This window comes from Chiloscyllium punctatum, chromosome 1 (genome assembly GCF_047496795.1).
Source record: "Chiloscyllium punctatum isolate Juve2018m chromosome 1, sChiPun1.3, whole genome shotgun sequence".
Taxonomy (NCBI): domain Eukaryota; kingdom Metazoa; phylum Chordata; class Chondrichthyes; order Orectolobiformes; family Hemiscylliidae; genus Chiloscyllium; species Chiloscyllium punctatum.
The window spans coordinates 145,582,670-145,609,532 of NC_092739.1; the positions used below are offsets into that span (position 1 = coordinate 145,582,670).

At 44.3% G+C, this 26,863-nt stretch overlaps 2 protein-coding genes across 2 annotated transcripts in view; both read left to right on the forward strand.

Annotated features, from left to right (window-relative positions):
• Positions 1 to 11,275: 11,275 nt before the first annotated feature.
• Positions 11,276 to 26,863, forward strand: part of ubox5 (U-box domain containing 5) — a 45,300-nt gene continuing 29,712 nt past the window's right edge. Inside the window, exon 1 of the mRNA XM_072576638.1 lies at positions 11,276 to 11,429. The gene's annotated coding sequence lies outside the window, so the exon portion shown is untranslated. The remainder of the gene's footprint in view (positions 11,430 to 26,863) is intronic.
• fastkd5 (FAST kinase domains 5) lies at positions 11,284 to 26,081 on the forward strand. Its single transcript, XM_072576632.1, has 2 exons — positions 11,284 to 11,429; positions 23,131 to 26,081. Exon 2 carries the CDS (start codon positions 23,169 to 23,171, stop codon positions 25,680 to 25,682), a length of 2,514 nt encoding a protein of 837 aa, XP_072432733.1. The 5' UTR covers positions 11,284 to 11,429; positions 23,131 to 23,168; the 3' UTR covers positions 25,683 to 26,081.

The window sequence follows — 26,863 nt, forward strand, 5'->3', positions numbered from 1 at the left end:
AAAACAAGTGAAAGGAGGAAGGGATGAGTTCTGGAGGGCAGGAACTGACAGAAACGATGGGTCTGCTTGGGCAGTCCTGTTTGTGGATCTTAGGAAGGAGGTAGAGTGAGCTGTGCAGGTTTGGGATACTATCAGCTTGGAGGCAGTGGTTGGAGGGGGGAGAGGATCGCCAGCTGAAATGAGGCTAGTGACAGTTGTGGACACAGTAGCCTTATGTTCCATGGTGGAGTCATGGCCCAGGGGAGATAGTGAGGTATCTAAGAGCTGGCACCTAGCCTCTGCAACGTAGACCACCACCCTTAACTGCAGGCTTAATTACAAAGGAGAAAGTGACGGCTGCAGATGCTGGAGATCAGAGTCGAGAGTGTGGTGCTGGAAAAGCACAGCAGGTCAGGCAGCATTTGAGGAGCAGGAGAATCGACATTTTGGGCATAAGCCCTTCGTCAGGAATGAGGCTTAATTAGGGTCAAAGTCAGGGTTGGATCTGAGAGCACTGAATACAGTCAGGGCAGGGGGAGATAGGTTGGAATCGGTAAAGAAGGCAAAGAAATTGAGGCAATTGATGTCACGTTGACAATTCTTGATGAACAGGTCGAGTGCAGGTAAATGGCCAGAAGGAGGGGTCCAGGTGAAGGGAAAGTGTTGGAGGTAGGCGAAAGGGGTCTGTGGGATGGGGAGACAATTGTTGTTCAAAGAAGTGGGCATGGAGGCGAAGAAAACTGGAGAAGAGTTCAATGTCATGTTGTGCCCGAAATTCATTAAGGTGTGGACGCAGAGGGATTAAATGATGACTGTTGCAGTCTGATTCTGGTGAAGTGTCCAGATGGCAGTAACATTTAACAATTAAAGGGAGTCAGGGGGCTGAGTTGAGTATGGTTGCCATTACAAAAGAGATAGTGCTAGAAAAGCTAAAAAGTCTTAAAACTGATAAAATCTCCTGGCCCCGATGGGAAACATCCTAGAGTTCTGAGAGAGGTGGCTGAGGAAATAGCAGAGGCATTGGTTGAGATCTTTCAAGAGTCACTGGAGTCAGGGAAAGTCCCGGATGATTGGAAGATCGCTGTTGTAACCCTCTTGTTCAAGAAAGGATCAAGACAAAAGATGGAAAATTATAGGCCAATTAGCCTAACCTCTTGTTGGTAAAATTCTAGAATCCATCATTAAGGATGAGGTTTCTAAATTCTTGGAAGAGCAGGGTCGGATTAGAACAAGTCAACATGGATTTAGTAAGGGGAGGTTGTGCCTGACAACCTTTTAGAATTCTTTGAAGAGGTGACAAGTAGGTTAGACCAGGGAAACCCAGTGGATGTGGTCTATCTAGACTTCCAAAAGGCCTTTGATAAGGTGCCACATGGGAGGCTGCTGAGCAAGGTGAGGGCCCATGGTGTTCGAGGTGAGCTACTGGGATGGATTGAGGATTAGCTGTCTGACAGAAGGCAGAGAGTTGGGATAAAAGGTTCTTTTTCGGAATGGCAGCCGGTGACAAGCGGTGTCCCGCAGGGTTCAGTGTTGGGGCCACAGCTGTTCGCATTATATATTAATGATCTGGATGAAAGGCCTGGGGGCATTCTAGCAAAGTTTGCAGATGATACGAAGTTAGGTGGACAGGCAGGTAGTACTGAGGAAGTGGGGAGGCTACAGAAGGATCTAGACAGTTTGGGAGAGTGGTCCAGGAAATGGCTGATGGAATTCAATGTGAACAAATGTGAGGTCTTGCACTTTGGCAAAAAGAATAAAAGCACAGACTACTTTCTAAACGGTGAGAAAATTTGTAAAGCCAAAGTACAAAGGGATCTGGGAGTGCTAGTCGAGGATTCTCTAAAGGTAAACATGCAGGTTGAGTCTGTGATTAAGAAAGCGAATGCAATGTTGTCACTTATCTCAAGAGGGTTGGAATATAAAAGCACCGTTGTGCTACTGAGACTTTATAAAGCTCTGGTTAGGCCCCATTTGGAGTACTGTGTCCAGTTTTGGTCTCCACACCTCAGGAAGGACATACTGGCACTGGAACGTGTCCAGCGGAGATTCACACGGATGATCCCTGGAATGGTTGGTCTAACATATGAGGAACGGCTGAGGATCCTGGGATTGTACTGATTGGAGTTTTGAAGATTAAGGGGAGACTTAATAGAGACGTACAAGATAATACATGGCTTGGAAAGGGTGGACGCTAGGAAATTGTTTCCGTTAGGTGAGGAGACTAGGACCCGTGGACACAGCCTTAAAATTAGAAGGGGTCCATTCAGAACAGAAATGCGGAGACATTTCTTCAGCCAGAGAGTGGTGGGCCTGTGGAATTCATTGCCACGGAGTGCTGTGGAGGCCGGGACGCTAAATGTCTTCAAGGCAGAGATTGATAGATTCTTGTTGTCTCGAGGAATTAAGGGCTACAGGGAGAATGCGGGTAAGTGGAGTTGAAATGCCCATCAGCCATGATTGAATGGCGGAGTGGACTTGATGGGCCGAATAGCCTTACTTCCACTCCTGTGTCTTATGGTCTTATGGTCCTTCCACTGGGAAGTACAGACTATTTGGGATTGGGGGTGTAATGCTTCTTAATAACTAATCACCAATATCCATCAGAAACTGCATTCATACAGTACTTTTCACATTATCCCAAAACATTTTTCAGCCAATTATGTGTTTTTGAAATGTAGCCACTGTTGTATTGGAAGAAATGCAGCTGCCACTTTGACACAGCAAGGTCCCACAAACAACAGGATTGCAGTGATGCCAATTCAGATTCAAGGATTCTTCTTCAGAAGTGACAGCAATATTGATTTCAATGGAAATAAATATCAGGCAAGATGAATGGTGGATGACAGATCTTGCTCTCATCTGTAACAAGACCATAAATATTCCGGATCACTCCCAATATTTTGCATTCCAGGAAACATACTTAATTTTTAAAAAGTGATTTGCAACATTAAGCCACTGGCAGAGATCTTTGCTTCCTCGGTTTCCATGGGGGTCATACCGGAGGATTGGAGAGAGGCGAATGTTGTTCCTCTTTTCAAGAAGGGTAATAGGGAAATCCCTGACAATTACAGACCAGTCAGTCTTACGTCTGTGATCAGCAAGGTTTTGGAAAGAATTCTGAGGGATAGGATTTATGACTATTTGGAAAAGCATAGTGTGATTAAAGGCAGTCAGCATGGTTTTGTGAGGGGCAGGTCATGCCTCACAAATCTTATTGAATTCTTTGAGGAGGTGAAGAGACAGGTTGATGAAGGTCAAGCAGTAGATGTAGAGTATATGGACTTTAGCAAGGTATTTGATAAGGTTCCCCATGGTAGGCTCATTCATAAAGTCATGAGGTATGGGATACAGGAAGATTTGGCTATCTGGATTCAGAATTGGTTGGCTGAGAGTGGTTGTAAATGAAAAGTATTCTGCCTGGAGGTCAGTGGTGAGTGGTGCCCCACAGGGCTCTGTTCCTGGGCCTCTGCTCTTTGTAGTTTTTATAAATGACTTGGATGAGGAGGTTGAGGGTGGGTTAGTAAATTTGCCAATGACACAAAGGTAGGAGGTGCCATTTATAATATCGAGGGCTATTGTTGCAGGCTGCAGCATGACATAGACAGGATGCAGAGCTGGGCTGAGAAATGGCACTTGGAGTTCAACCTGGATAAATGCGAAGTGATGCATTTTGGAAGGTCAAATTTGAATGCTGAATATTGGATTAAAGACAGGATTGTTGGCAGTGTGGAGGAACAGGGGGATCTTGTTATTCAAGTGCATAGATCCTTCAAAGTTGCCACCCAAGTGGATAGGGTTGTTAAGAAAGCATATAGTGTTTTGGCTTTCATTAACAGGGGTTTTGAGTTTAAGAGCCACGAAGTTTTTGCTACAGCTCTACAAGTCTCTGATGAGACCACACTTGAAATGTTGTGTCCATTCTGGTCGCCCTATTATAGGAAAGATACGGAGGCTTTGGAGAGGGTGCAAAGAAGGTTTACTAGGATGCTGCCTGGACTGGAGGGCTTGCTTTATGAAGAGAGATTGACTAAGCTCTGACTTTTCTCTCTGGAGAGGAGGAAGAGGGGTGACCTGATCGAGACTTTTCCCCAGAGCAGGATTGACTGGCACAAGGGGTCATAGCTTTAAGATATAAGGAGGAAGGTACAGAGGAGACGTCAGAGGTAGGTTCTTTATGCAGAGAGTTGTGAATGCATGGAGTGCGTGGTCAGCAGTGGTGGTGGAAGCAGAGTCATTAGGGGCATTTAAGCGACTGCTGGACAGGCACATGGATAGCAGTGAATTGAGAGGTGTGTAGATTAGGTTATCTTATTTTAGGTTAGGAATAATCCTCGGCATAACATCGTGGACCATTTGGCCTGTTCTGTGCTGTACTTTTCTATGTTCTATGTAACCTGCAGAGGTTCTCCAGCAATTTTAGTCTTAATTACTATCACGGTATCACTTCCACGAAATGTTGATTTCCCTGTTGCCACCACATTTCTGGCTGTCCTGTTAATCTCTTTCCTGCAGTCATTACTTGTTTGGTACAGAGACGGATTTTTATTTCATGGTCCTGCCCAGTGTCCCTATTTTCATTGCAGCTACAGCTTCGATAGCTGAATGGCTTTGCTAACTTTGGGCTCTTCTCACATTGAGAATCAGTGCCAACTGGTGGTTCTATGATGCGATCGCAAGTGTGCTATTTATGCCCACACGATAATCTTCTTTTTGAGTATATATTTATTGAAAAATTTTCCCTTTCTTTTACAAAAACACAAACCAAAAAATTAAAATTAAAGAAGTACAAAAGTACAGAAAAGTAGAAATGATATCATTCTAAATCATATTACAGTAACGTTAACAATAAACTGCCTATTATTCTCCAAGATACAGTCGACTCATATTTACTTAACTTAAACCAAATTAGCACAGACTCAAATTACATAAAATAACATTAAATTAAATTACAATCCACTAAAATTAAATTACAGTACATTGTACTAGATTACATTACTCCACTCGTTGCACCTCCATCAAGGCCCCCGTCCACGGGACCAACAGTAATTATACCCGTATTTACTAGTCCTCTCCCCACCCAGGTGCCTGGACCGCCATATACAGCTAAATAAAGGCCCTAATCAGTACCGCCGACAGATCCATGTCTATATAATTTAGAAAGAGCTGCCATGTCTTATAAAATTGCTCCATCCCATGGTGCACCATACTTGTCAGGTAATCCTGAGGGACGTGCTCCACCACAAGTCTACAGCACCCTGCAAGATCTGGAGGCTTTTTTGATATCCAGTTCATTAGGATGTTCTTCCTCATATGGTGCGTCAGGATATTAAACCACCTCTTCCCATGCTTATCCAGAGAGGGAAAATTCAGTAGTCTCAAAAGGAGGGACACCAGATCCACCTAACTTCCACTCCCAGGAACCCCTCCAGCTCATTCACTGAGGCCCTGCCAGTATCTGGGGATCTCGTAATAAGACCAGAAACAATGTATAAGGTGCCAACACTGTTTTTACACTTGGGACATTTCGGGAAGGACCCTTTCTTAAATTTTGCTAATCTCTCTGGCGTCATGTGGGCCCTCTGGAAGATCTTCAATTTCATCAATTACGCCTATTGCACATTGAAATCTCCTTTACATTCCCCCATATATCCTCCCATGTTTCTGATGAGATTTCTTCTCCTAACTCCTGATTCCAAATCTCATGGAGTCTCTCCGTATCCCCAAAGACATTCCCTCTCTGCAGATGGTATATGTAATAACTGAGAAAGCGCCCTGACATTGGAGCACTCTATGTTCTATATCCAACTTGTAGGGCTAAGTCAACAGCATGGTTTCATTCTGTATATAGTCTCTGACTTGGAAATATTGGAAAAGGTCCCTATTAGGGATTCTGTATTTCTGACTTAATTCGCTAAACGACATCAAGACCTCTCTCTCAAATAGATCTCCCAGACACGAGTTTCCTTTGCCCTCCCAAGCTCTGAAGCTGGAGTCCGTTGACCCTGGCCTAAATCCTGGGGCTCCCACTAACGGGGTAAACGGCGATGTCTTAAGCAAATTGCCCTCACACTGCCGCATTATCCTCCATGCTTTTACCATATTTATGATAATCGGACTCTCGCAGTGCTCAACTACCGACCTCACCTTGTCCATAAACAGTAAGCTTATGAGGGGACACTTTGCCTGTGAGACCTCCACATCAAGCCATATTGATTTTGGGTCATTGTGCACCCATTCGCCCCCATATAACGTCAGAGAGCATATTTGATATTTCTTCAGGTCTGGGAGGTCCACCCACCCCAATATCTTGCAGAAGTTGCAACTTGGTAAATTTAATTAAGGGGCGCCTATGGCACCAAACAAATGATTCAAGCCATCCCACAAGCCTCCGCTGTACCTGTTTGGGTCGTAATAGCGGGAGCATCCTCACAGGATATAGCAATCGAGGGAGAACATTCATTTTAAACAAGGCTATATGGCCCAGCCATGACATGCAAGTCCTGCTTTATCCCCTCAAACAGCTACACAAGGTTAGCTCCGTACAGCTGCTGGAAGTTGAGGGTGAATAAAAATTCCCAGATACAGAGAACCTTTCTGTGATCATCTAAAGGGAAATTCCACACCGCCTTCCAGCTTTAGTACCTCCACCAACCCCGGCCACAGGCGATTTTGTGAAATTTATCTCATATACCGAAAAGCTACCGAATAATTCAATGTTTTGTATTGACTGGGGTATGGATTTTTTGGGGATAGCTAAAAACAAAAGGACATCATCTGCATAGAGAGTGATTTGTGTTCTACAACTCCCACTTCCGGTACTATTATTTCAGCGTCTTTTCAGATAGCCTTCGCCAGTGGTTCAAGTACCTAGGTAAACAGTAGTGGCGACAGGGGACATTGCTGTCGGTTGCCCCTCCCCACACCAAGATTGCTCAACTTAACCCCATTCATAATAACCACCGCCTTAGGGTCTTTATATAACACTGCCACCCACCTGGCGAAGGCCCCTCCCAGACCAAAACAATCTAGAATAGCAAAGAGATATGACCATTCCACCAAATCAAAAACCTTTTCTGCATCCAGGGAGACCACCAAATCGCTTTCTGTTGACATATTTGCACTAAATTCAACACCCGCCTTGTATTCTTCGAGGAGCTGTGACCCTTGATAAAACCCGTTTGGTCCTCTTATATAATAATGGGCAGCACCTTCTCCAATCTCAGAGCCAACACATTTGATAAGATTTTAAAATCCACATTCAGCAACAAGAGGCCTATATTATGCGCAATCTTCGGAGCCTTTCCCTTTTTTTAAGGTAAGGGAGATATTAGCATCCCTAAGAGAGTGCGGAAGACAGTCCTAGTTATATGGATCAGAGTGGTGCTGGAAAAGCACAGCAGGTCAGGCAGCATTCAAGGAGCAGGAAAACTCTGATCTAAACTCTGGTTTCCAGCATCTGCAGTCCTCATTTTTGCCTAGTCCTATTTATATAAGTGACTGTACATCCCCAGCAATGGATCAGCCAACTTGTGTATGAACTCCTTGTAAAATTCACAAGGGAATCCATCTGGACCAGATGCCTCACTACTTTGGAGCTGTCTTACCATCGCTTGCACCATCTGTGCTGTTAGAGGTGCATTTAAAAGGAAGGCCTGATCTGCATTTATACCAGGGAGGTCCAAGCTGTCAAAAAAGGATTCCATTCTCGCTTCTCATCCCCACAGCCCTCTGACCGGTTTAACTCTGCATCGAACTCCCGGAATCTGACATTGATCTTCCTCAGTTCACAAGTGACATTGCCAGTTCTCTCCCTGATAGACACCATGGACTGTGGCCTACTTTTCTTCCTAGCTAGGCAAGCCAGGGATCTACCTGGCTTATCCCCATGTTCAAACAGCCTTTGCTTTGTAACAGAGACCCCTCTCTTTGCCACTTGTGTGAGTACTGAGTCCAGAGCAGCCCAGAGAGCCATGACCCATTGCAATTTGACCACGGATGGTCTGGTATAATATGCCGATTCAGCTGCCTTTAGCCGGGCCTCAAGCATCCACTGCTGCTCTCCTCTCTGCCTCCTTCTCGTTGTTGAATATGAAATAATCATACCCCTTAAGAATGCTTTGGTGGTCTCCCAGAGCACTGATGAATTACTAGGCGTACCCTGATTGATGTCCCAAAAAGCCCTGAACTCCCTTGATATACTATACAAAGTTGTAAAAACAATGACTGCAGGCGCTGGAAACCAGATTCTGGATTAGTGGTGCTGGAAGAGCACAGCAGTTCAGGCAGCATCCAAGGAGCAGCAAAATCAACGTTTCGGGCAAAAGCCCTTCATCAGGAATAAAGGCAGAGAGCCTGAAGCGTGGAGAGATAAGCTAGAGGAGGGTGGGGGTGGGGAGAGAGTAGCATAGAGTACAATGGGTGAATGGGGGAGGGGATGAAGGTGATAGGTCAGGGAGGAGAGGGTGGAGTGGATAGGTGGAAAAGGAGATAGGCAGGTCGGACAAGTCATGGGGACAGTGCTGAGCTGGAAGTTTGGAACTAGGGTGAGGTGGGGGAAGGGGAAATGAGGAAGCTGTTGAAGTCCACATTGATGCCCTGGGGTTGAAGTGTTCCGAGGCGGAAGATGAGGCATTCTTCCTCCAGGCGTCTGGTGGTGAGGGAGCGGCGGTGAAGGAGGCCCAGGACCTCCATGTCCTTGGCAGAGTGGGAGGGGGAGTTGAAATGTTGGGCCACGGGGCGGTGTGGTAGATTGGTGCGGGTGTCTCGGAGATGTTCCCTAAAGCGCTCTGCTAGGAGGCGCCCAGTCTCCCCAATGTAGAGGAGACCACATCGGGAGCAACGGATACAATAAATGATATTAGTGGATGTGCAAGTAAAACTTTGATGGATGTGGAAGGCTCCTTTAGGGCCTTGGATAGAGGTGAGGGAGGAGGTGTGGGCACAGGTTTTACAGTTCCTGCGGTGGCAGGGGAAGGTGCCAGGATGGGAGGGTGGGTTGTAGGGGGGCGTGGTCACATTGTGAGGACCACATGAAAATATATGACGACTGATAGAAAAATTAGAGGGAACCTGACAAAAAGCGTTTTCACTCAGAGAGTGTTGAAATTCGCTGCGTGGTTAGTGGTAGAGGCAGAAATCCTCAAATTGTTTAAGAGAAACATGGATCGGCATGCAAAGGTGAGATCTCATGGAATACAGGGAGTTATTTGGATACAGAACTGACTCAAAGGTAGGAACCAGAGGATGGTGTTAGAGGTTTGCCTTTCAGACTGAAGGCCTGTGGATTCACTGATTTTTGTCATTTATACAAATGAATTGGATGTGAACATTGGAGGTATAGTTAGTAAGTTTGCAGATAACTCCAAAATTTGGGGTGTTGTGGACAGTGAAGAAGGTTACCTCAGAATACAAAGGAACCTTGATCAGATGGGCCAGTGGGCTGAGGAGTGGCACATGAAGCTTTAATTTAGATAAATGTGAGATGCTCCACTTTGGTAAGACAAATCAGGGCAGGACTTATACTCCTAATGGTAAGGTCCTGGAGAGTATTGCTAAACAAAGACCTTGATGTGCAGGTTCATTGTTCATTCTAAGTAGAGTTGCAGATTAACAGGACAGTGAAGGTGTTTGGCAGGCTTGCTTTTATTGGTCAATGAGTTGAGCATAGCAGTTGGGAGGTCATGTTGCAGCTGTATAGGATATTAGTTTGGCCACTTTTGCAATATTGTGCACGATTCAGGTCTCCCTCCTATAGGAAGGATGTTGTGAAACTTGAAATCATTAAGAAATGATTTATAAGGACATTCCCAGGGTTGGAGGGGTTAAACTATAGGGAGAGGTTGAACAGACTGGGGATATTTTCCCTGGAGTGTTGCAGGCTGAGGAGTGACCTTGTAAATATTTATAAGATCATGAGGGGCATGGATAGGGTAAATAGACAAGATCTTTTCACTGGGATAGGGGAGTCCAAACCTAGAGGGTATAGGTTTAGGGTGAGAGGGGAAACATACAAATGAGACTTAAGGGGGCAACTTTTTCACGCAGTGTATGGTACATGTATAGAATGAACTGCCAGAGGAAGTGATGGAGGCTGGTACAACTGCAACATTTAAAAGTCATCTGGATGTGTATACTAACAGGAAGGGTTTAGAGAGGTATAGATCAAGTGCTGGCAAATGTGACTAGATCTATTTAGGATATCTGGTTGGCATGGACAAGTTGGACCAAAGGGTCTGTTTGGTGCTGTACATCTCTGTGACTATTTGCTGTATATGTACACTAATCACTAGATCTACATGAAAAAGCAAAACCTACATTTCCTGTTGGGAGCACAGAAAACATTTTTTTCATCTTGTTTCCTTCCTCCTCCTCAGACGGAATATTGTGAATTCTCATTTGCTCTCTTTGACCATACTACTGTTTCATAGAACATTACACCTCGATATTGCTCCGCCCTGTCATTCCAATCTGAAGCCCATTTAACCTACACTATTCCATGTACGTCCATATGCTTGTCCAACGATGACTTAAATGTACTTAAAGTTGGCAAATCTACTACCGTTGTAGACAAAGTATTCCATTCCCTTACTACTCTCTGAGTAAGGAAACTACCTCTGACATCTGTCCTGTATCTATCACCCCTCAATTTAAAGCTCTGCAGTCACCATTCTTGGATCCATGTGGATCATCCCGCCCTTCACCGGGAACTCAAGGGGGAATGGGGCGGCAGCAGCAGTCACAGAGGAGAGGGGAGGGAAGGGGGGGGGGCAGACAGGATCACTAATCCAGAATCTGGTTTCCATCATCTGCAGTCATTGTTTTTAACCTGTATTAATGGGATCCCGATAACCACAGCCAGATCCCGTTGTAAAAAGCAACCAGGAGAAAGGGAGGCATCTACGCGCACGTGCAGAAGACGATCCAAATGTAGCAGTTGCGCGCATGAGCAGAAGGTGCCATCCGTTTGGGCAGCTGTGCGCATGAGCAGAAGGTGCCATCCGTTTGGGCAGCTGCACGCATGAGCAGAAGGTGCCGTCCGTTTGGGCAGCTGTGCGCATGAACAGAAGGTGCCGTCCGTTTGGGTAGCTGCGCGCATGGGTAGAAGGTGTAGTCTGATTGGGGCAGCTGTGCGCATGTGCGACATGCGCTCTCTGTTATGGGGCCTAGTGCAGTCTGAGGAATCAGTCCTGACTGAGCTCTCCAATTACCTGTAGTAACTATTTCAGAGCTTCACAGAATGCTTTCCTTGAAATATTTACTCGTTTAGTTTTGCTTTCATCCATAAATCAGGTGGTTTTTTTTCTGCTTATGATCCTCCCTGGTCTTTCATAGTCCAGGACGCCGGGGATATTAGCAGCAAGCTCCTGATAGATAACCGCCCTGGGACTGACTGGGATAAGGTGGAGCTAACCTTTCTGCTCCTAATCACTTGGCTGACGATTAAGGGGAAGGTAAGAACTGTGTGTATGACACAGTGCAAGGTTGAATAGTATATGGATAGCTGGCTGGAAAGATCAGGTTCAGCCAAAAATGTGCATTTTTATGAAGGGAGACCAAAGCTGCATACAGTGCTTCAAGTGTGGACTCGCCCAAGGCCTTGTGTAATTACAATAAGACATCCTGATTCTGAACTCAGATTCACTTACGATGAAGGGCAGTACACCATTTGCCATCCTAATTGCTTGCTGTACCTGCCTTTCTACTTACATTGACCTGTATACACGTACACCTAGATCCCTCTGTACATTCACACTTCCCAATGTACCATCATTTGATGATCTTTCTTTCTGTTTTCTGCATATAAGCAGATAACTTCAAATTTAGCCACATCATGCTGTGACTACTGTGCTTTGCCCATTCCCTCATCTTGAACCCTCCTTGTGTCTTCCTCTTAAGCCTGAATCCTCCCAGATTTGTGTCATCCACAAACTTGAAAATGTTGCATTTGGTTCCCTCATCTAGGTGTGGTTGGGGCGCAAGCACTGATTCTTGTGGCACTCTACTCCTTCCCACTTGAGAATAGAACTGTTTATTCCCACCCTGATTCCTGTTCGTCAAACAATCATTGACCCATGCCATTATATTAACGCATATCCAAAGTGTTTAATAAAAACAAAGAATAGAGATGTTGGAAATCAGAAATTGTTGCAAAAACCCAGCAAGTCTGACAATATCTCTGGAGAAAAGGCAGCGTTAATGTTTTGGGTCCAGAGAAGTTTTGGTCCCATGATGAAAAAGAATCACTGGACCTGAAACATTAACCTTGCTTTCTCTTCAGAGATATTGTCAGACCTGTTGGGTTTTTGTAGCAATTTCTGATTTGTCTGTCCACTTTAATTTTGCTCACTAACTTTATTTGAAGCCTTATGAAAATCCCAATACACCACATCCACTGGTTCTCCCCATCCCACTAGTTATGTTCTCAAAATCTTCAGTAGACTTGTTAAACATGACTTACCTTTCGTAAATCCTTGCTGACTTTATCCAGTCCCAGTGATGCTTTCCAAATGTTCTGTTTTTTTATTTATTTAATCTCAAGATTCCCTCACAGATGTTAGACAAACTGATCTTTAATTCTCTTTGTTTTTCTCTCCCTCCCTTTTTAAATAGTGCCACCCTCCAAAGTGTAGGAACTTGTCCAGAATCTATACAGTTTTGTAAGATCACCACTAATGTATTTAGTATTTCCTGGGCCATGTCTGTTGGTACTTTGGGATGTAGACTATCATGCTGTGAGCACCAGTCTTTAACCCCATTAATTTCCAAACACCACTTTCTCACTAATCTTGATTTTCCTTCAGTTCTATCCCCTCACTGCATCCTCTGTCCCTAATATTTCTGGGAGGTTATTTTGTTGTCTTGTATGAAAACAGAATTAAAGAATCAAATGTGTTTATTCTTCTCCCATTTCTTTGTTTTCCCATTATAATATCCCTGGCTTCTAACTGAAAGGGACCCTTGTTTTTACTAAGCTTTTTCATCTCATATTTATGGAAGCTTTTATAGTCCGTTTCTATGTTCCCTGAAGTTTTACACTCAAACTTCACCATGATCAAATTTTTTGCTGAATTATGAAATTCTCCCAATCCTTAGGCATGCTTTTTTTATTTCTGGAATTTTTTATGTCTGCACTTTGGATCTAATACAGTCCATAATTTATTTTGGAAGTTACTGTTGATCTACGTTTTCTGTTATTTCTGCGCCTATCAGGAATGAACATTTCTTATATTTCATAAACACATTGTTCCAATATGAACCACTACCTATCCACCATCAAGTAAGGTTCCTCAATCTGTCATTGCCAATGCACACCTGGTACCCTCATGGTTCCTGAATCTAAATAAAAGTTTCTGACTTGATTACTTCACTCTCTGTCTTAGTGAAGAACTTTAGCTTATTATGGTCACTCTTCCTCAAGGGACCCCTCATAACAAGATTATTCATTTATCTTTACTCATTGTACAATACCCAGCCTAGAATTATCTGTTCTCCGGTTGGTCCCTCAATGTATTGGTCTGCAAAACAATTGTGAATGCACTCCAAGAAATCCTCCTCCACAGTACAATCTTTCTGTAAATTAAAGTCATCCATGATTACAGTGGTACTCTATTGTATATCTTTATTTCTTCAAAGTTTGTGAGAAGATTTGTAGCTCGGGTGCTTGTTGTTGTGGTTCTGTTCGCCAGCTCGGCGAACAGAACCACAATGTCTTTATCTCTTGTTTAATGTCTTCCCTTTCATTTTCATGACTTTTTGGGGGCCCGTAGACAACACCCAACAACATTTTGTGCTCCTTGATGTTTCTTGTCTCTACTCATACTCTACTCATATAGAGACATAAAGATGTACAGCATGGAAACAGACCGTTTGGTTCAACTCATACATGCCAACTAGATATCCTAAATTAATATTTGCCACCACTTGGCTCGTATCCCTCAAAACCTTTCTTATTCATATACCCATCCAGATGCCTTTTAAATGTTGCAATTGTACCAGCCTCCACCATTACTAGCAGCTGATTCCATACACACACCACTATCTCGTGAAAAAATTGACCCTTGGGTCCCTTTTAAATCTTTCCCCCCTCACCCTAAACCTATTTCCTCTAGTTCTGAACTGTTCCACCCTCGGGAAAGACCTAGTCTATCTACCTCTCCATGTCCCTCATGATTTTATAAACCTCGATAAGGTCACCCCTCAGCTTCTGACACTCCAAAGAAAAAAGAGGCCGATTCAGCCTCTCCCTACAGGTCAAACCCTCCAACCCTGGCAACGCCCTTGTAAATCTTTTCTGAACCCTTTCGGGTTTCACAACATCCTTCCTATAGGAGGGAGACTAGAATTGCACACAATATTCCAAAAATGCCCTAACCAATGTCCTACGCAGCTGCAGCATACCTCCCAATTGCTATTCTCAACGCTCTGACCAATAAAGGAAAGCATACTAAACACCTTCTTCATTATCCAATCTACCTGTGACTCCATTTTCAAGGAACTATGAACCTGCACTGTCTACATCATTATTTTCTCTGTCTATATGCTTTCTCGCTATGATATTGATTTATCCTTTACTAACAATGTCATCTCACCTCCTTTCCCTTTCGGCTGTCTTCCTAAATAATAAGTACTCCTGGATGTTCATTTCCTGTCCTTCGTAACCCTGGTACCATGTCTCTCTAATTTCAACTCTATCATAACTGCTTAAATTAATTTGCAATTCCCCAATTTTTGCAAATGCTCCACACTTTAACATACAAAGGCTTTAGACTTGTCTTTTTAACCCTTAGCTTTGTTTTGTAGTATGGTCCCATTTGTTTTTCATTTTTGTTTCTGCCTTCTACTTTAGCACGTTACATTTCTGTCTTTTGTTTCTATCCTTATTTTTCCTTGCTGAAGTTTCCATTTCCCATCATTCTAGTTTAGATGTACTTTTGAGATATGTGGTTTCTAACAAATATCTGCAAACATAAGGTGGGACTGCACCGAGCCTATAATGTTACTTGTAATATTTTTCTAACACTTTCATAGATTAGCAAGTTTTGAGAAGATTTGTACATGGTTGAGGTCCTGTATGTAAGATTTCTCACTGAGCTGGAAAGTTCATTTTCAGATGTTTTGACACCATACTAGGTAACATCATCAGTGAGCCTCCATTGAAGCATTGGTGTTAGTAACCTGCTTTGTGTGTTTAGATTTCCTTTGACTGGTGATGTCAGTTCCTGTGATGATGTCACTTCCTGTTGTTTTTCTCAGAAGGTGGTAAATGGGCCCAAGTCGATGTGTTTGTTGAGACAATGGGCATCAATTAGCCACAAAAAGACATGACCCATTCTCACTAGTGTCCTTACATACAGATGAGGAATGACGCCACTTCGACTGGGACAACACATCCATCCGAGGGAAAGCCAAACAGAGGCGTGCCCAAGAATTACTAGCAGCATGGCATTCCAACCAGAACTGTCTCAACAAACGCATCGACTTGGATCCCATTTACCATCCTCTGAGAAAAAGAACAGGAACTGACGTCATCACAGAAAATAGCATCACCAGCCAAAGCAACCTAAACACATAAATAGAAAGCGGGTCACTAAGTGCTTCACCAGAGGCTCACTGATGATGTTACCTAGTATGTTGACGAAACGGCTGAAAATGAACTTTCCAGCTCAGCGAGCAAACTTACATACAAAGCTTTCACAGGTTCTTATAAAAGAATTACGAATCTCAATGTACACTTAATACATCATTGAAGTTTTAAAAGTAATGTTTTATCAATCTGTTAACTTACTGTAGCCTCTATAGAATTTTATCTTATAATAAACCAGGTCAGTTTTCAATCTGTTTTATGTAATCAATTTTTGGAATATTTTCAAGTGATTCTGAGCTCAAGAATGGATTGAGAATATTCAGTGTTCTTGATCTGAACATTAATTCCAATAATTAATTATTGGAATTATACATCCATGTATTACAGCTCAGTAGCTGTTTGCAGGAAGTGATGGTTTCCCTGAGGAGCAAAATGTCTACAGAAAATATAGAGAAAATAGTCAGACTATGACCTGTTCTTCCCAGCATGTAGGGTTGCAACGTCTAGTGGCAGTGTTAGTTCCAGTGTATAAAATATGAATCAAGCTGAAAATGTGTTGCTGGAAAAGCGCAGCAGGTCAGGCAGCATCCAAGGAACAGGAGAATCGATGTTTCGGGCATAAGCCCTTCTGCCTGAAACGTCGATTCTCCTGCTCCTTGGATGCTGCCTGACCTGCTGCGCTTTTCCAGCAACACATTTTCAGCTCTGATCTCCAGCATCTGCAGTCCTCACTTTCTCCTATAAAATATGAATGCTGGCATTTAGTTGAGACTGGACGATGCTTGAAGTTCAGTGATACGTTGAAGGTGGACAGGTTCATGATGTGAAATGGGAAAGATTATCACATGTCTGAGAACGGTCAGATATATAACACATGATTCCCTTGAAACTCCTGTGATATTAAATGAAGATTCAAAGCTGAAAAGAAAGTTCAAAACTTTTAAAAGTTTATCTAATGTTAGAAGAATTTTCTACCTATTTGTATTTACAAAGCGGTAATGATATATTGTGAGATCAACATACTGTATTTTCAGAACAGTGATGTGAATGTCAAGCAAGAACCTACCATGATACCCATCCCAAACAAAATCTATCACGCTGTGTCTTGAAAATTACAATTGCCTCAGCAAACAAATGTGTTACAATGTTTTTCCAAATTGTACAATTTTGCCAGTCATCTAGGAGGATGGTAGTAATGGTAATATCACCGGACTAGCAATCCTGAACCCCAGGCATGTATTCTTGATGATCTTGGTTCAATTCCCACCATGACAGATAGGTGATTCTGAATTCAATAAAAATCTGGAATCAAAACTTAGTCTAGTGGTGATCATTTAACCACTGTCGATTGTCATAACAAAAAATCCTTTAGAAAGGGAAATCTGCCATGTTTGGTCTACACTACGTGTAACTCCAGACCCACAGCAATGTGTGTTTTTTTTAATTCACTTGTGGGACTTGGGCATTGCTGGCTGGCCAGCATTTATTACCAGTCTTTGTTTGCCTTTGGGAAGGTAGTGGTGAGCTGCCTTGGGGAACTGCTGCAGTCTATATTCTATAGGAAGACACACAATGATCTGAAGGAGGGAATTCCAGGATTTTGACTCATGACAGTGAAGGAACAGAGATATATTTCCAAGTCAGGATGGTGAGTGGCTTTGAGAGAAGTTGCACATGGTTGTGTTCTCATATATCTGCAGCCCTTGTCCTTCTAGATGGAAGTGGTCGTGAGTTTGGAAGGAACTGTCTAAGGATCTTTGGTGAATTTCTTGTAGATAGTACAAACTGCTGAGCTAGTGAGCATCTGTGGTGGTTCAAATGGATGCTTATGGATGTAATGGCAATTAAGCGAGCTGCTTTGTCCTGGATGGTGTCAAGCTTCTTGTGTTGTTGGAACTGCACTCCGGCAGGCAAGTGGGCAGTATGCCATCACACTCCTGACTTGTGCCTTGTCAATGGTGGACAAATTCTAGGGGAGTCTGGAGGTGAGTTACTCACTGCAGTAGTCCTAGCCTCTGTCCTTCTATTGTAGCCACTGCGTTTATGTGGCGAGTCCAGGTGAGTTTCTGGTCAATGGTAACCTGAGAATGTTGATAGTTGGGGATTCAGTGGTAATGCCATTGAGTGTTCAATGATGATTGCCTGGTATTAGTGTGACACAAATGTTACTTGCTACTTGTTAGCTCAAGCCTGGATGTCATCCAGATCTTGTTGCATTTGAACATGAACTGCTTCAGCATCTGAGGAGTCTGAAATGGTGCTGAACACTTGCACTTGCAATCTTTGAACGTCCACATTTCTGACCTTATGAAGGGAAGATCATTGAAGCAGCTCAAGATGCCTGGGCCTAGGACACTGCCCTGAGGAACTCCTCAGATGTCAAATGTCCTTGATGATGACAACTGCTAGAAGTTTGTCTGATTTCAGGTCCTGTCAAACTGTATGAATTGGATGGAGCAGTGGATGAATACAGTAGGAACGTGCAGGAGGCAGAAAGCAACTTAGACAGGAAATGTAGAGATGTAGTCACACGCAAGGTTCAGGCAGATAAATGGATGACCACTAGAAAGGCAGGCAAGCAGTGTAGGAGTCTCCTGTGGCTATCCCCCTCTTTAAAAAGTAAACAGCTTTGGATACTGTTGGAGGGGTATGGCCACATCAGCAGCCAGGACGAGTGCACCACCTCTGCAAGGTGGGTGAAAGTGCAGAAGAGTGGCAGTAATAGGAATTCTGTAGTCAGGGGCACAGATAGGCACTTCTGTGGCTGGAAAAGAGACTGCAGGACAGAGCCTCACTTCTCTGATGTGAGGACCAAGGATGCCTCTGAGCAGATGTGGGGCATTCTCAAAAGGGAGGATGAGCAGCCAGAGGTTGTGGTACATACTGGTATGAATGACATAGGCAGGAAGAATGACAGGATCCTGCAAAGTGAGTTCAGTGAGTTACGTCGTAAGCTGAAAAGCAGGACCTCTAGGGTTGTAATCTTGGGATTCTCCCTGTGTCATATTTCAGTAAGGACAGACAGGAAGATAGTGCAACTGAATGTGGCTGAACAGCTAGTGCAGGAGGGAGGGCCTCAGCTATGTGGAGCTTTGGGAATCTTCTAGAGCAGGTGGGATCTGTACTAGAAGGAAGGGTTGCACCTAAACTGGTGGGGCAGCAATATCCTGGCAGGGAGGTTTGATAATGTCACTCAGAAGAATTTATTGTTGAGCAGATGCTACTTAATAGCATTGTTAATGACACCTTCCATCACTTTACTGATGATTGAGACTAGACTAATGGAGCAGTAATTGGTTAATTTGGATTTGCCCTGCTTTTTGTATAAGAACACCTGGGCAATTTTCCATAATGTTGGGTAGATGGCAGCGTGAGAAGATCTTAGCTGGGGTTATGGCAAGTTTAGGAAGCACAAGTTTTCAGTACTATTGCCGGAATGTTGTCAGGGCCCGTAGCTTTTGCAGTATCCAGTGCCTCCAACCATTTCTTGATAACACGTGAAGTGAACTGCAATGGCTGAAGACTTGTATCAATCATGCTGTGGGCTACTGGAAGTGCTGCAGTTGGATCATCCACTGAGCATTTCTGGCAGAACATTATTGCGAATTTGCACTGATGTGCTCGTGTCTCCCATCATTAAGGAAAGAATATTTGACTCTTTACTCTTAACGGTTTACTCTTGAATGCCCTCTGGACAATCAAGGTGAGCAATAAATGCTGGCCTCACTTGCAACACCAATAATGCATTTGAAATTTAAAAACAAAATCTCTATACAGGTGTTCTTGATTTCCAAAAGTCCAACTTAAGAATATGATCCTATAAAGGGGTGTGATATTACAAGTTTGGCATATAGATATTTTCTCATACTTATGAACAGCTGTTGCATATTGTCCTGTGTTGTGTTGTGTTCCAACTTACGTGCAAATCGACTTGCAAACGACCTCAAACAGAACCCATTCACAACCCGAGGACTGCCTGTAATACCCACAACTCTCCGAGATATCAGTGTTCCGCCAATTCTAAACACTTCTACATTCTCAATTTTAATTCCCCCACTACGGGGGACCTTGTCTTTGGTGCCGAAACCCTAGGCTTTAGAATCCTCTCCCTGCATTTCTCTGTCTCTCTACCCCACTTCCCTCTTTAAGACACTCCTTAATACCTACCTGTTTGACCATCTGAACTAAGATATTCTACATTATAAAGTCATTTTACTTTATAATGTTTCTCTCAAGCGATTTAGTGCATTTCATTACGTTGAAGGTGGTATTTAAAAGTAAGTAGTTGTCATTTCCCAACACATCAACATTAAGCTAAAGGTGTTAATTTCTACATCCTGAGCACACACAATGACGTTCAAATTGTCTCCAACTAATCTCATGCACATGGCTGTTAGGGTGAGCTGAATGGAGTTCTTTGGATACAGTTATCAATGCAGTGCTTGGCGACAGCAGCTATTATGGGAGTAGACAGTATCTTTAGCTCTCAAAGACACGGTAACTGTTCAAAGATCAGCTTTTATTTTCTTAGGTTCCTCCTCTAACAGGAAGCAGATACATTTCACATGCCTACTCTTCCGGTGTTTGAGTAAGTGAGAGGTCATTGGAAGAAGCAAGTTACCATTTGTTACTTTTTGAGAGAGGTCTTGAAGTTGAGGTTTGGTCCATTATTTTGCCTCTTATTTTTTGCCTATTAGTCCCCAGGTCTTGACAGTGTTGTCAGAAATGAAGTGGATTCCAGGGATTCTCCTTGCTCGCAGAGAGGGAGGAGGTGAAATTAATAGGGCAGGTTAGCCCTGGAAATACTCAGGTGTACAAAGTTATAGTATTCAAATTAAAACAACTTTGTCTTGATTGTTACAGTAAAAGCTTCTTAGTAAACTTTCTTGATCCTTCTGCAGATGTTCGCAGCCAAATGCTCTCGAATCAAATCAAATCTAATCTAATGACTATTGGAATGTCTCAATTCCAGTGAGTTGCTGAGCTGGATCATTGAGATGTTTAGAATGGGTGCTGGTCGATGGATTTTAAAAAAAGAAAAAAGGGTGGCATGGTGGCTCAGTGGTTAGCACTGCTGCCTCACAGTGCCAGGTAAGCAGGTTCAATCCCTGCCTCGGATGACTGTCTGTGTGGAGTTTGCACATCCTCCCCGTGTCTGCATGGGTTTCCTCTGGGTGCTCCGGTTTACTCCCACAATCCAAAGATGTGCAGGTCAGGTGAATTGGCCATGCTCAATTGCCCGTAGTGTTAGTTGCATTAGTTAGGGGTAAATATGGGGAATGGGTCTGGATGGGTTACTCTTCGGAGGGTCGGTGTGGACTTGTTAGGCCGAAGGGCCTGTTTTCATACTGAAGAGAATGGAATGGAATCGAATGTTTTTCAATAATTGAATTGCTTATTTCTGTTCCATCAGAATGGCAATTGTGAATAAGGGATCCCAGCTATGCAGGATTTTTAAAAATGTTGCCCTGTGAAAGTGCTATTGTGTGAATGTCTTAAACCTTACTGTTTGTTGTAGTGTCCCCGAATGCTTCTACTAGGTTATTCTGGAGAGAATTAGAACATAGAACATAGAACATAGAACATAGAACATAGAACATAGAACATAGAACAATACAGCACAGAACAGGCCCTTCGGCCCACGATGTTGTGCCGAACTTCTATCCTAGATTAAGCACCCATCCATGTACCTATCCAAATGCCGCTTAAAGGTTGCCAATGAATCTGACTCTACCACTCCCACGGGCAGCGCATTCCATGCCCCCACCACTCTCTGGGTGAAGAACCCACCCCTGACATCTCCCCTATACCTTCCACCGTTCACCTTAAATTTATGTCCCCTTGTAACACTCTGTTGTACCCGGGGAAAAAGTTTCTGACTGTCTACTCTATCTATTCCTCTGATCATCTTATAAACCTCTATCAAGTCACCCCTCATCCTTCGCCGTTCCAACGAGAAAAGGCCGAGAACTCTCAACCTATCCTCGTACGACCTACTCTCCATTCCAGGCAACATCCTGGTAAATCTTCTCTGCACCCTCTCCAAAGCTTCCACATCTTTCCTAAAGTGAGGCGACCAGAACTGCACACAGTACTCCAAATGTGGCCTAACCAAAGTCCTGTACAGCTGCAACATCACCTCACGACTCTTGAATTCAATCCCTCTGCTAATGAACGATAATACTCCATAGGCCTTCTTACAACCTCTATCCACCTGAGTGGCAACCTTCAAAGATCTATGTACATAGACCCCAAGATCCCTCTGTTCCTCCACCTGACCAAGAACCCTACCATTAACCCTGTATTCCGCATTCTTATTTGTTCTTCCAAAATGGACAACTTCACACTTGGCAGGGTTGAACTCCATCTGCCACTCCTCAGCCCAGCTCTGCATCATATCTAAGTCCCTCTGCAGCCGACAACAGCCCTCCTCACTGTCCACAACTCCACCTATCTTTGTATCATCTGCAAATTTACTGACCCACCCTTCGACTCCCTCATCTAAGTCATTAATAAAAATTACAAACAGCAGAGGACCCAGAACTGATCCCTGCGGAACTCCACTTGTAACTGGACTCCATGCTGAATATTTACCATCTACTACCACTCTCTGACTTCGACCGGTTAGCCAGTTTTCTATCCAATTGGCCAAATTTCCCTCTATCCCATGCCTCCTGACTTTCCGCATAAGCCTACCATGGGGAACCTTATTACTGTAGCTAGTGTTCTATATTAAGTGTAAATAGCTGGTACATTTCAGTAACATTGTTGCTGTGGGTAGTTCAGTGTCCTTTCATTTGAAGCTTCCATTGAAAGCTTGTACTGTGTGTCATTTTAAAATTAGTTCTCTTGGATGTTGTTTGATAGGCAGATAATTAGCTTATTTTGATTTTTTTCAATGTAACACGGTAATAGACTAATATTTATTAGGTTTGACCTGTGCAGAAGGCCGAACTGTCTTTGATATCTTCCTTTGTATAGACGTTGACAGTCACATAGTCATCCACGACTGAAGGAGAGAAAATTTCTCTGGCATTATTTGGTCGTTGATATTTTCATACACTATCCATATAATTCCCTGTGATGGAAGCGGGGAGGCTCTACAGTTTCCCTACTCTCTGGGTGAAGAGGTTCCTTCTGAATACATTGTTGAAATTCTTGGTGACTGTCTTATATTGCTACCTTCACACTTCCCCATGGCAAATCACGTTAGTTAGTGGCAAGGATAGTGGGCTAGTTAAGTGTTCTGGTGATAAGTGCTAAATGAGGAAAACTTTATCCATTTTCACAGCCCATAGGACCAAGGATGGTGTACCACACTGGGATGGTGGTATCCTACTAGAATTTTGCCCAAAATAAATTGTGTAGATTTTGAGTGTGAATTTTAACTCCATTTGTTCTCCAGAAACAACTTAATTGTGTGTCTTGATTTTACCAAACCTGTTGGATGTGAACTGTGGTTGCCAATCCACCAGTGCAGATGATAAATCCATCATTGAAAAATAAATGCAGATGATCTTGAAAACTCTCTAGGCATCAAAGTTACTTGTTCTTCTACCTTTTTTCAGTACCAGACACAATCTTGAGTCCTGCACGTTCGGTGAACATGGCTGCTGTCATCTGGCGTAAGCTGCGCAGAAGACTCTGCGACTGCCGAGCATATTTAAAACCCAGTGGGTGTGGTGAAGTGAGAAATCCTGAAGAAAGGATCAAGGGAGTTAACAACAAGCAAGATGCAAGGTATGGGCAGCCCACCTTCTGCTTGTCCAAGGATGCCTCTGTGTTAGTGGACTATAAAGTGAATTCTGACCCAGCAGCTTACAGCAGCACCAAAAGGAGGCCAAAGCAGAGTGTTCCCAGTGAGGTGGATGATTACAGTGATGCTTTCTCCCTTTTACTGGAAAACATTCCATCCAATGTGGGAATCAAACAAGTGCGTAATGCTTACACAGTGATATGCTCTCGTCGCCTGTCCAGTGTGAGGAACACTCTGCTGGAGCTGGTCTATAATAAATCTGATGAGATGCAGTACACTGCTGGTCACTGGCCTGCCAGCTCAAAGCAGAAGCTGGATACTGACATTGTAGAGATCTACGACACGAAAGAAGACCCTCGGGGCTTTCAGAAACTTAGGGATGCTTACAGGGATCTCTGTTTCGACAGCTCAGAGCAGGGGGAGCCACTGTCTGTGGAAGAGGGCCAGAAGATTCTGCGTGATGTCTCCTTCCTGAAGAGCAGCCTGACCCCAGAGAACATTGTGGATTTTTTTTGCCGGCTCAGCCGGCTGCCAGGTGAGCAGCACGCAACGGTAAAGACTGATTCTCGGTTTGCAATGCTCTGCCGGTACAGCGTTGGCAATCAGGCTGCATTCACGCTGCAGCAGCTCCTCCAGCTTTTCGAGGCAGTGGTCCGCCTCCAGGTTTCCTCGTCCCAGGCGCTGCTGAAGAGCTACGAGTCGGAGTTTTGCCGCCGTGTGTGGGACATGGGGTTCAGCCAGCTCCTGTTGGTGGCTGACCTGTGGCGCTGCCTGGGGCGTGGAGCACCGCACTATGTGGAGATCCTGCTGAGCTACACGGCACTGCGGTGGAGGGAGCTGACCATGCCTCAGCTGGTGCAGCTTCTGTATGTGATCGGGGAGAACCGCCGGGCTCCTCCCGAGCTGATGCAGAAGCTGGAGATGCTGTTGTCCACACATTTGGAGCAGATGAACCTGGAGGAAGTGGGAGCAGTCTGCCTGGGCTTCTTCAAGTCCAAGAGTGGGTTTTCTGAGCAGCTAATGAAACGGATTGGAGACAAGGTGGCAGCAAGAATGGAGGATGTTAGCAATTACAGCTTGGTGAATGTGATGAAAATGTTCCGTTACACCCATGTGGATCACTTGCCTTTCCTACAACGGCTGGGAGAGGTGGTGCCACAGAGGATTCCCAGTATTGGTACGCAGGGGGTCATGCACATTGTGCTAGCATGCGCATCCCTACACTTCCTGGATGAGCGCATCCTGGAGGCCGCCGCCTCTAAGTTCCCTTCCAAGGTGCACTACTGCAGGAGCAAAGATGTTGCCAAGTACCTGTGGTCTTTCTCCAGTTTGAACTACGAGCCTGAGAACGCTGAGGTCGTCTTCTCCAGCCTGACCGAACAGATGCAGCGCAAAATGCATGAGTTCCAGCGCTTCCCGGAGCACCTCCTCACTGGCCTGCTGGCCCTGGCATTTACCGGGAGGTTCCCCCACCATCTCATTGATATCGCTCTGAGCCCACCCTTTGTCCAGCTGGCGACCGAAGAGAGTCCCTTTGAACTGAAGAAAGATCTCTTCACGCTGGATGGCTCAGTGGCCATCGAGTGCCCCGATTACAGCGGGCACCGCCTCCCCCTGCAATTGCAGCAAGACGTGGCACAGATGCTGTGGGATTTTGCCAGGCAGGACATCTGTGTGAAGCCGGAGGTGCTGGAAGCTGCTGGTTTGCTGCAGGTCATGCTGGGCGGCCCTCAGTTTGTCAAGAACCATCTGATACTGCCTCACACCAGGTCGGCCGACCTCGAGGTGCACTTTGACACCTCTGGTCAGCCACTGCCACTTAACCCGGAGGCACTGAATGAAAAGGCACAGAAACCCGAGTTCAAATTCAGTGGGATCCCTGTCACAGACCAATTAATATCCCAACTCGCAAAATGCAGAGCTGGCGGCTCGACATTAAAAAGTCAGCCTGACCATGTGACTGAGGGAGAAGGCGAAAGGACCACTCAAAATGTGCTCAGAACTGGGGTCGAAGGTGGTGTTCGAACAGGGTTGAATCTAAAGCTGTTTCGAAGTGGAGTGCCCCTAACAGACAGTCTCTTAAACTCATTAACTAATACAAAAATTCCAATAGAAAGAGCTACCACCCAGCCTCAGGGCACATCAGAGATTCGAAAACTCGCTATTCAGATAACCAACCGCAATCAATACTGCTACGGTACCCACATCCTCCTGGGGTTGCATAGTATGAAGAGGAGACAGCTAATTAAAGCTGGCTATGTGGTAGTAGAGCTGCCCCACTGGGAATGGTTTCCTTTACTCAAACGAACTCGGTCTGAGAAACTCTCCTATTTGCATCAGAAACTCTACAATTCACTGGATTGAATTAGCGGGGGTGCCTTCCAGAGAGTGGAAATGTCTTTTTTCTTTAAAAGCTAAATTTAATTACTGAATTTAATACAATAAAAACAACTTGTTTTTCATCAAACTCATTTCACTGATTTATAGTGAAATATTTGTTTTTTGGGAGCTGCTGCCAGAACATGTATTTGAATTGCCCAATGTAATTTAGCCTGTCTGCCAATTGAGTCTTGGATGCAAATAATTAGCTGTTCGGTTCCAATAAAAAAGGCATTAAGACTTTTTAAAAGAAGTTTTTGTTTTCTTTTCTGCATACGTTTTACAATGCTTGGTTTATTTCTCTCCTATCTCGAAGGAGGCTATATCTGTTCAGTTAGACTGTTTGAACTGTGGGTGGCACAGTGGTTGTGGGCAGCATGGTGGTTGTGAGCGGCACAGTGGTTAGCACTGCTGCCTCACAGTGCCAAAGACCCGGGTTCAATTCCCGCCTCAGCTAACTGTGTGGAATTTGCACATTCTCCCAGTGTCGTGTCTGCGTGGGTGTCCTCCGGGTGCTCCGGTTTCCTCCCACAGTCCAAAAATGTACAGGTTAGGTGAATTGGCCATGCTAAATTGCCCGTAGTGTTAGGTGAACGGTAAATGTAGGGGAATGGGTCTGGGTGAGTTGCTCTTCGGAAGGTCGGTGTGGACTTGTTGGGCCAAAGGGCCTGTTTCCACGCTGTAAGTAATCTAAGGAGAAAGTGAGGACTGCAGATGCTGGAGATCAGAGTTGAAAAATGTGTTGCTGGAAAAGCGCAGCAGGTCAGGCAGTATCCAAGGACCAGGAGAATCTACGTTTCGGGCATAAACCCTTCTTTAGGCTGAAGAAGGGCTTATGCCCGAAACGTCGATTCTCCTGCTCCTTGGATGGTGCCTGACCTGCTGCGCTTTTCCAGCAACACATTTTTCAGCTGTAAGTAATCAAATCCAATCTTAACCCTAACCAGTGTGTTGCTGAAGTATTTGTTCCTCCAATGTGAAATTGAGTTTAGAGTGCGATTCTATCAAGAAGGTGGAAATGTCCTGTTAATATTGGAACTTTACAAAACAGAACAGGAGTAGACCGCATTGTCCATTGAGTCTGCCACACTGTTTCCGGGCTTCAACTTCACTTTCCTGACTTCTATCCAGTTTCCCTTGATTCCAAGAGGCACAAAAATCATCTG

What these genes read in the sequence shown, in the direction of transcription:
- fastkd5 (XM_072576632.1), top strand. Translation starts at nt 23,169, where the DNA reads ATGGCTGCTGTCATCTGGCGTAAGCTGCGCAGAAGACTCTGCGACTGC.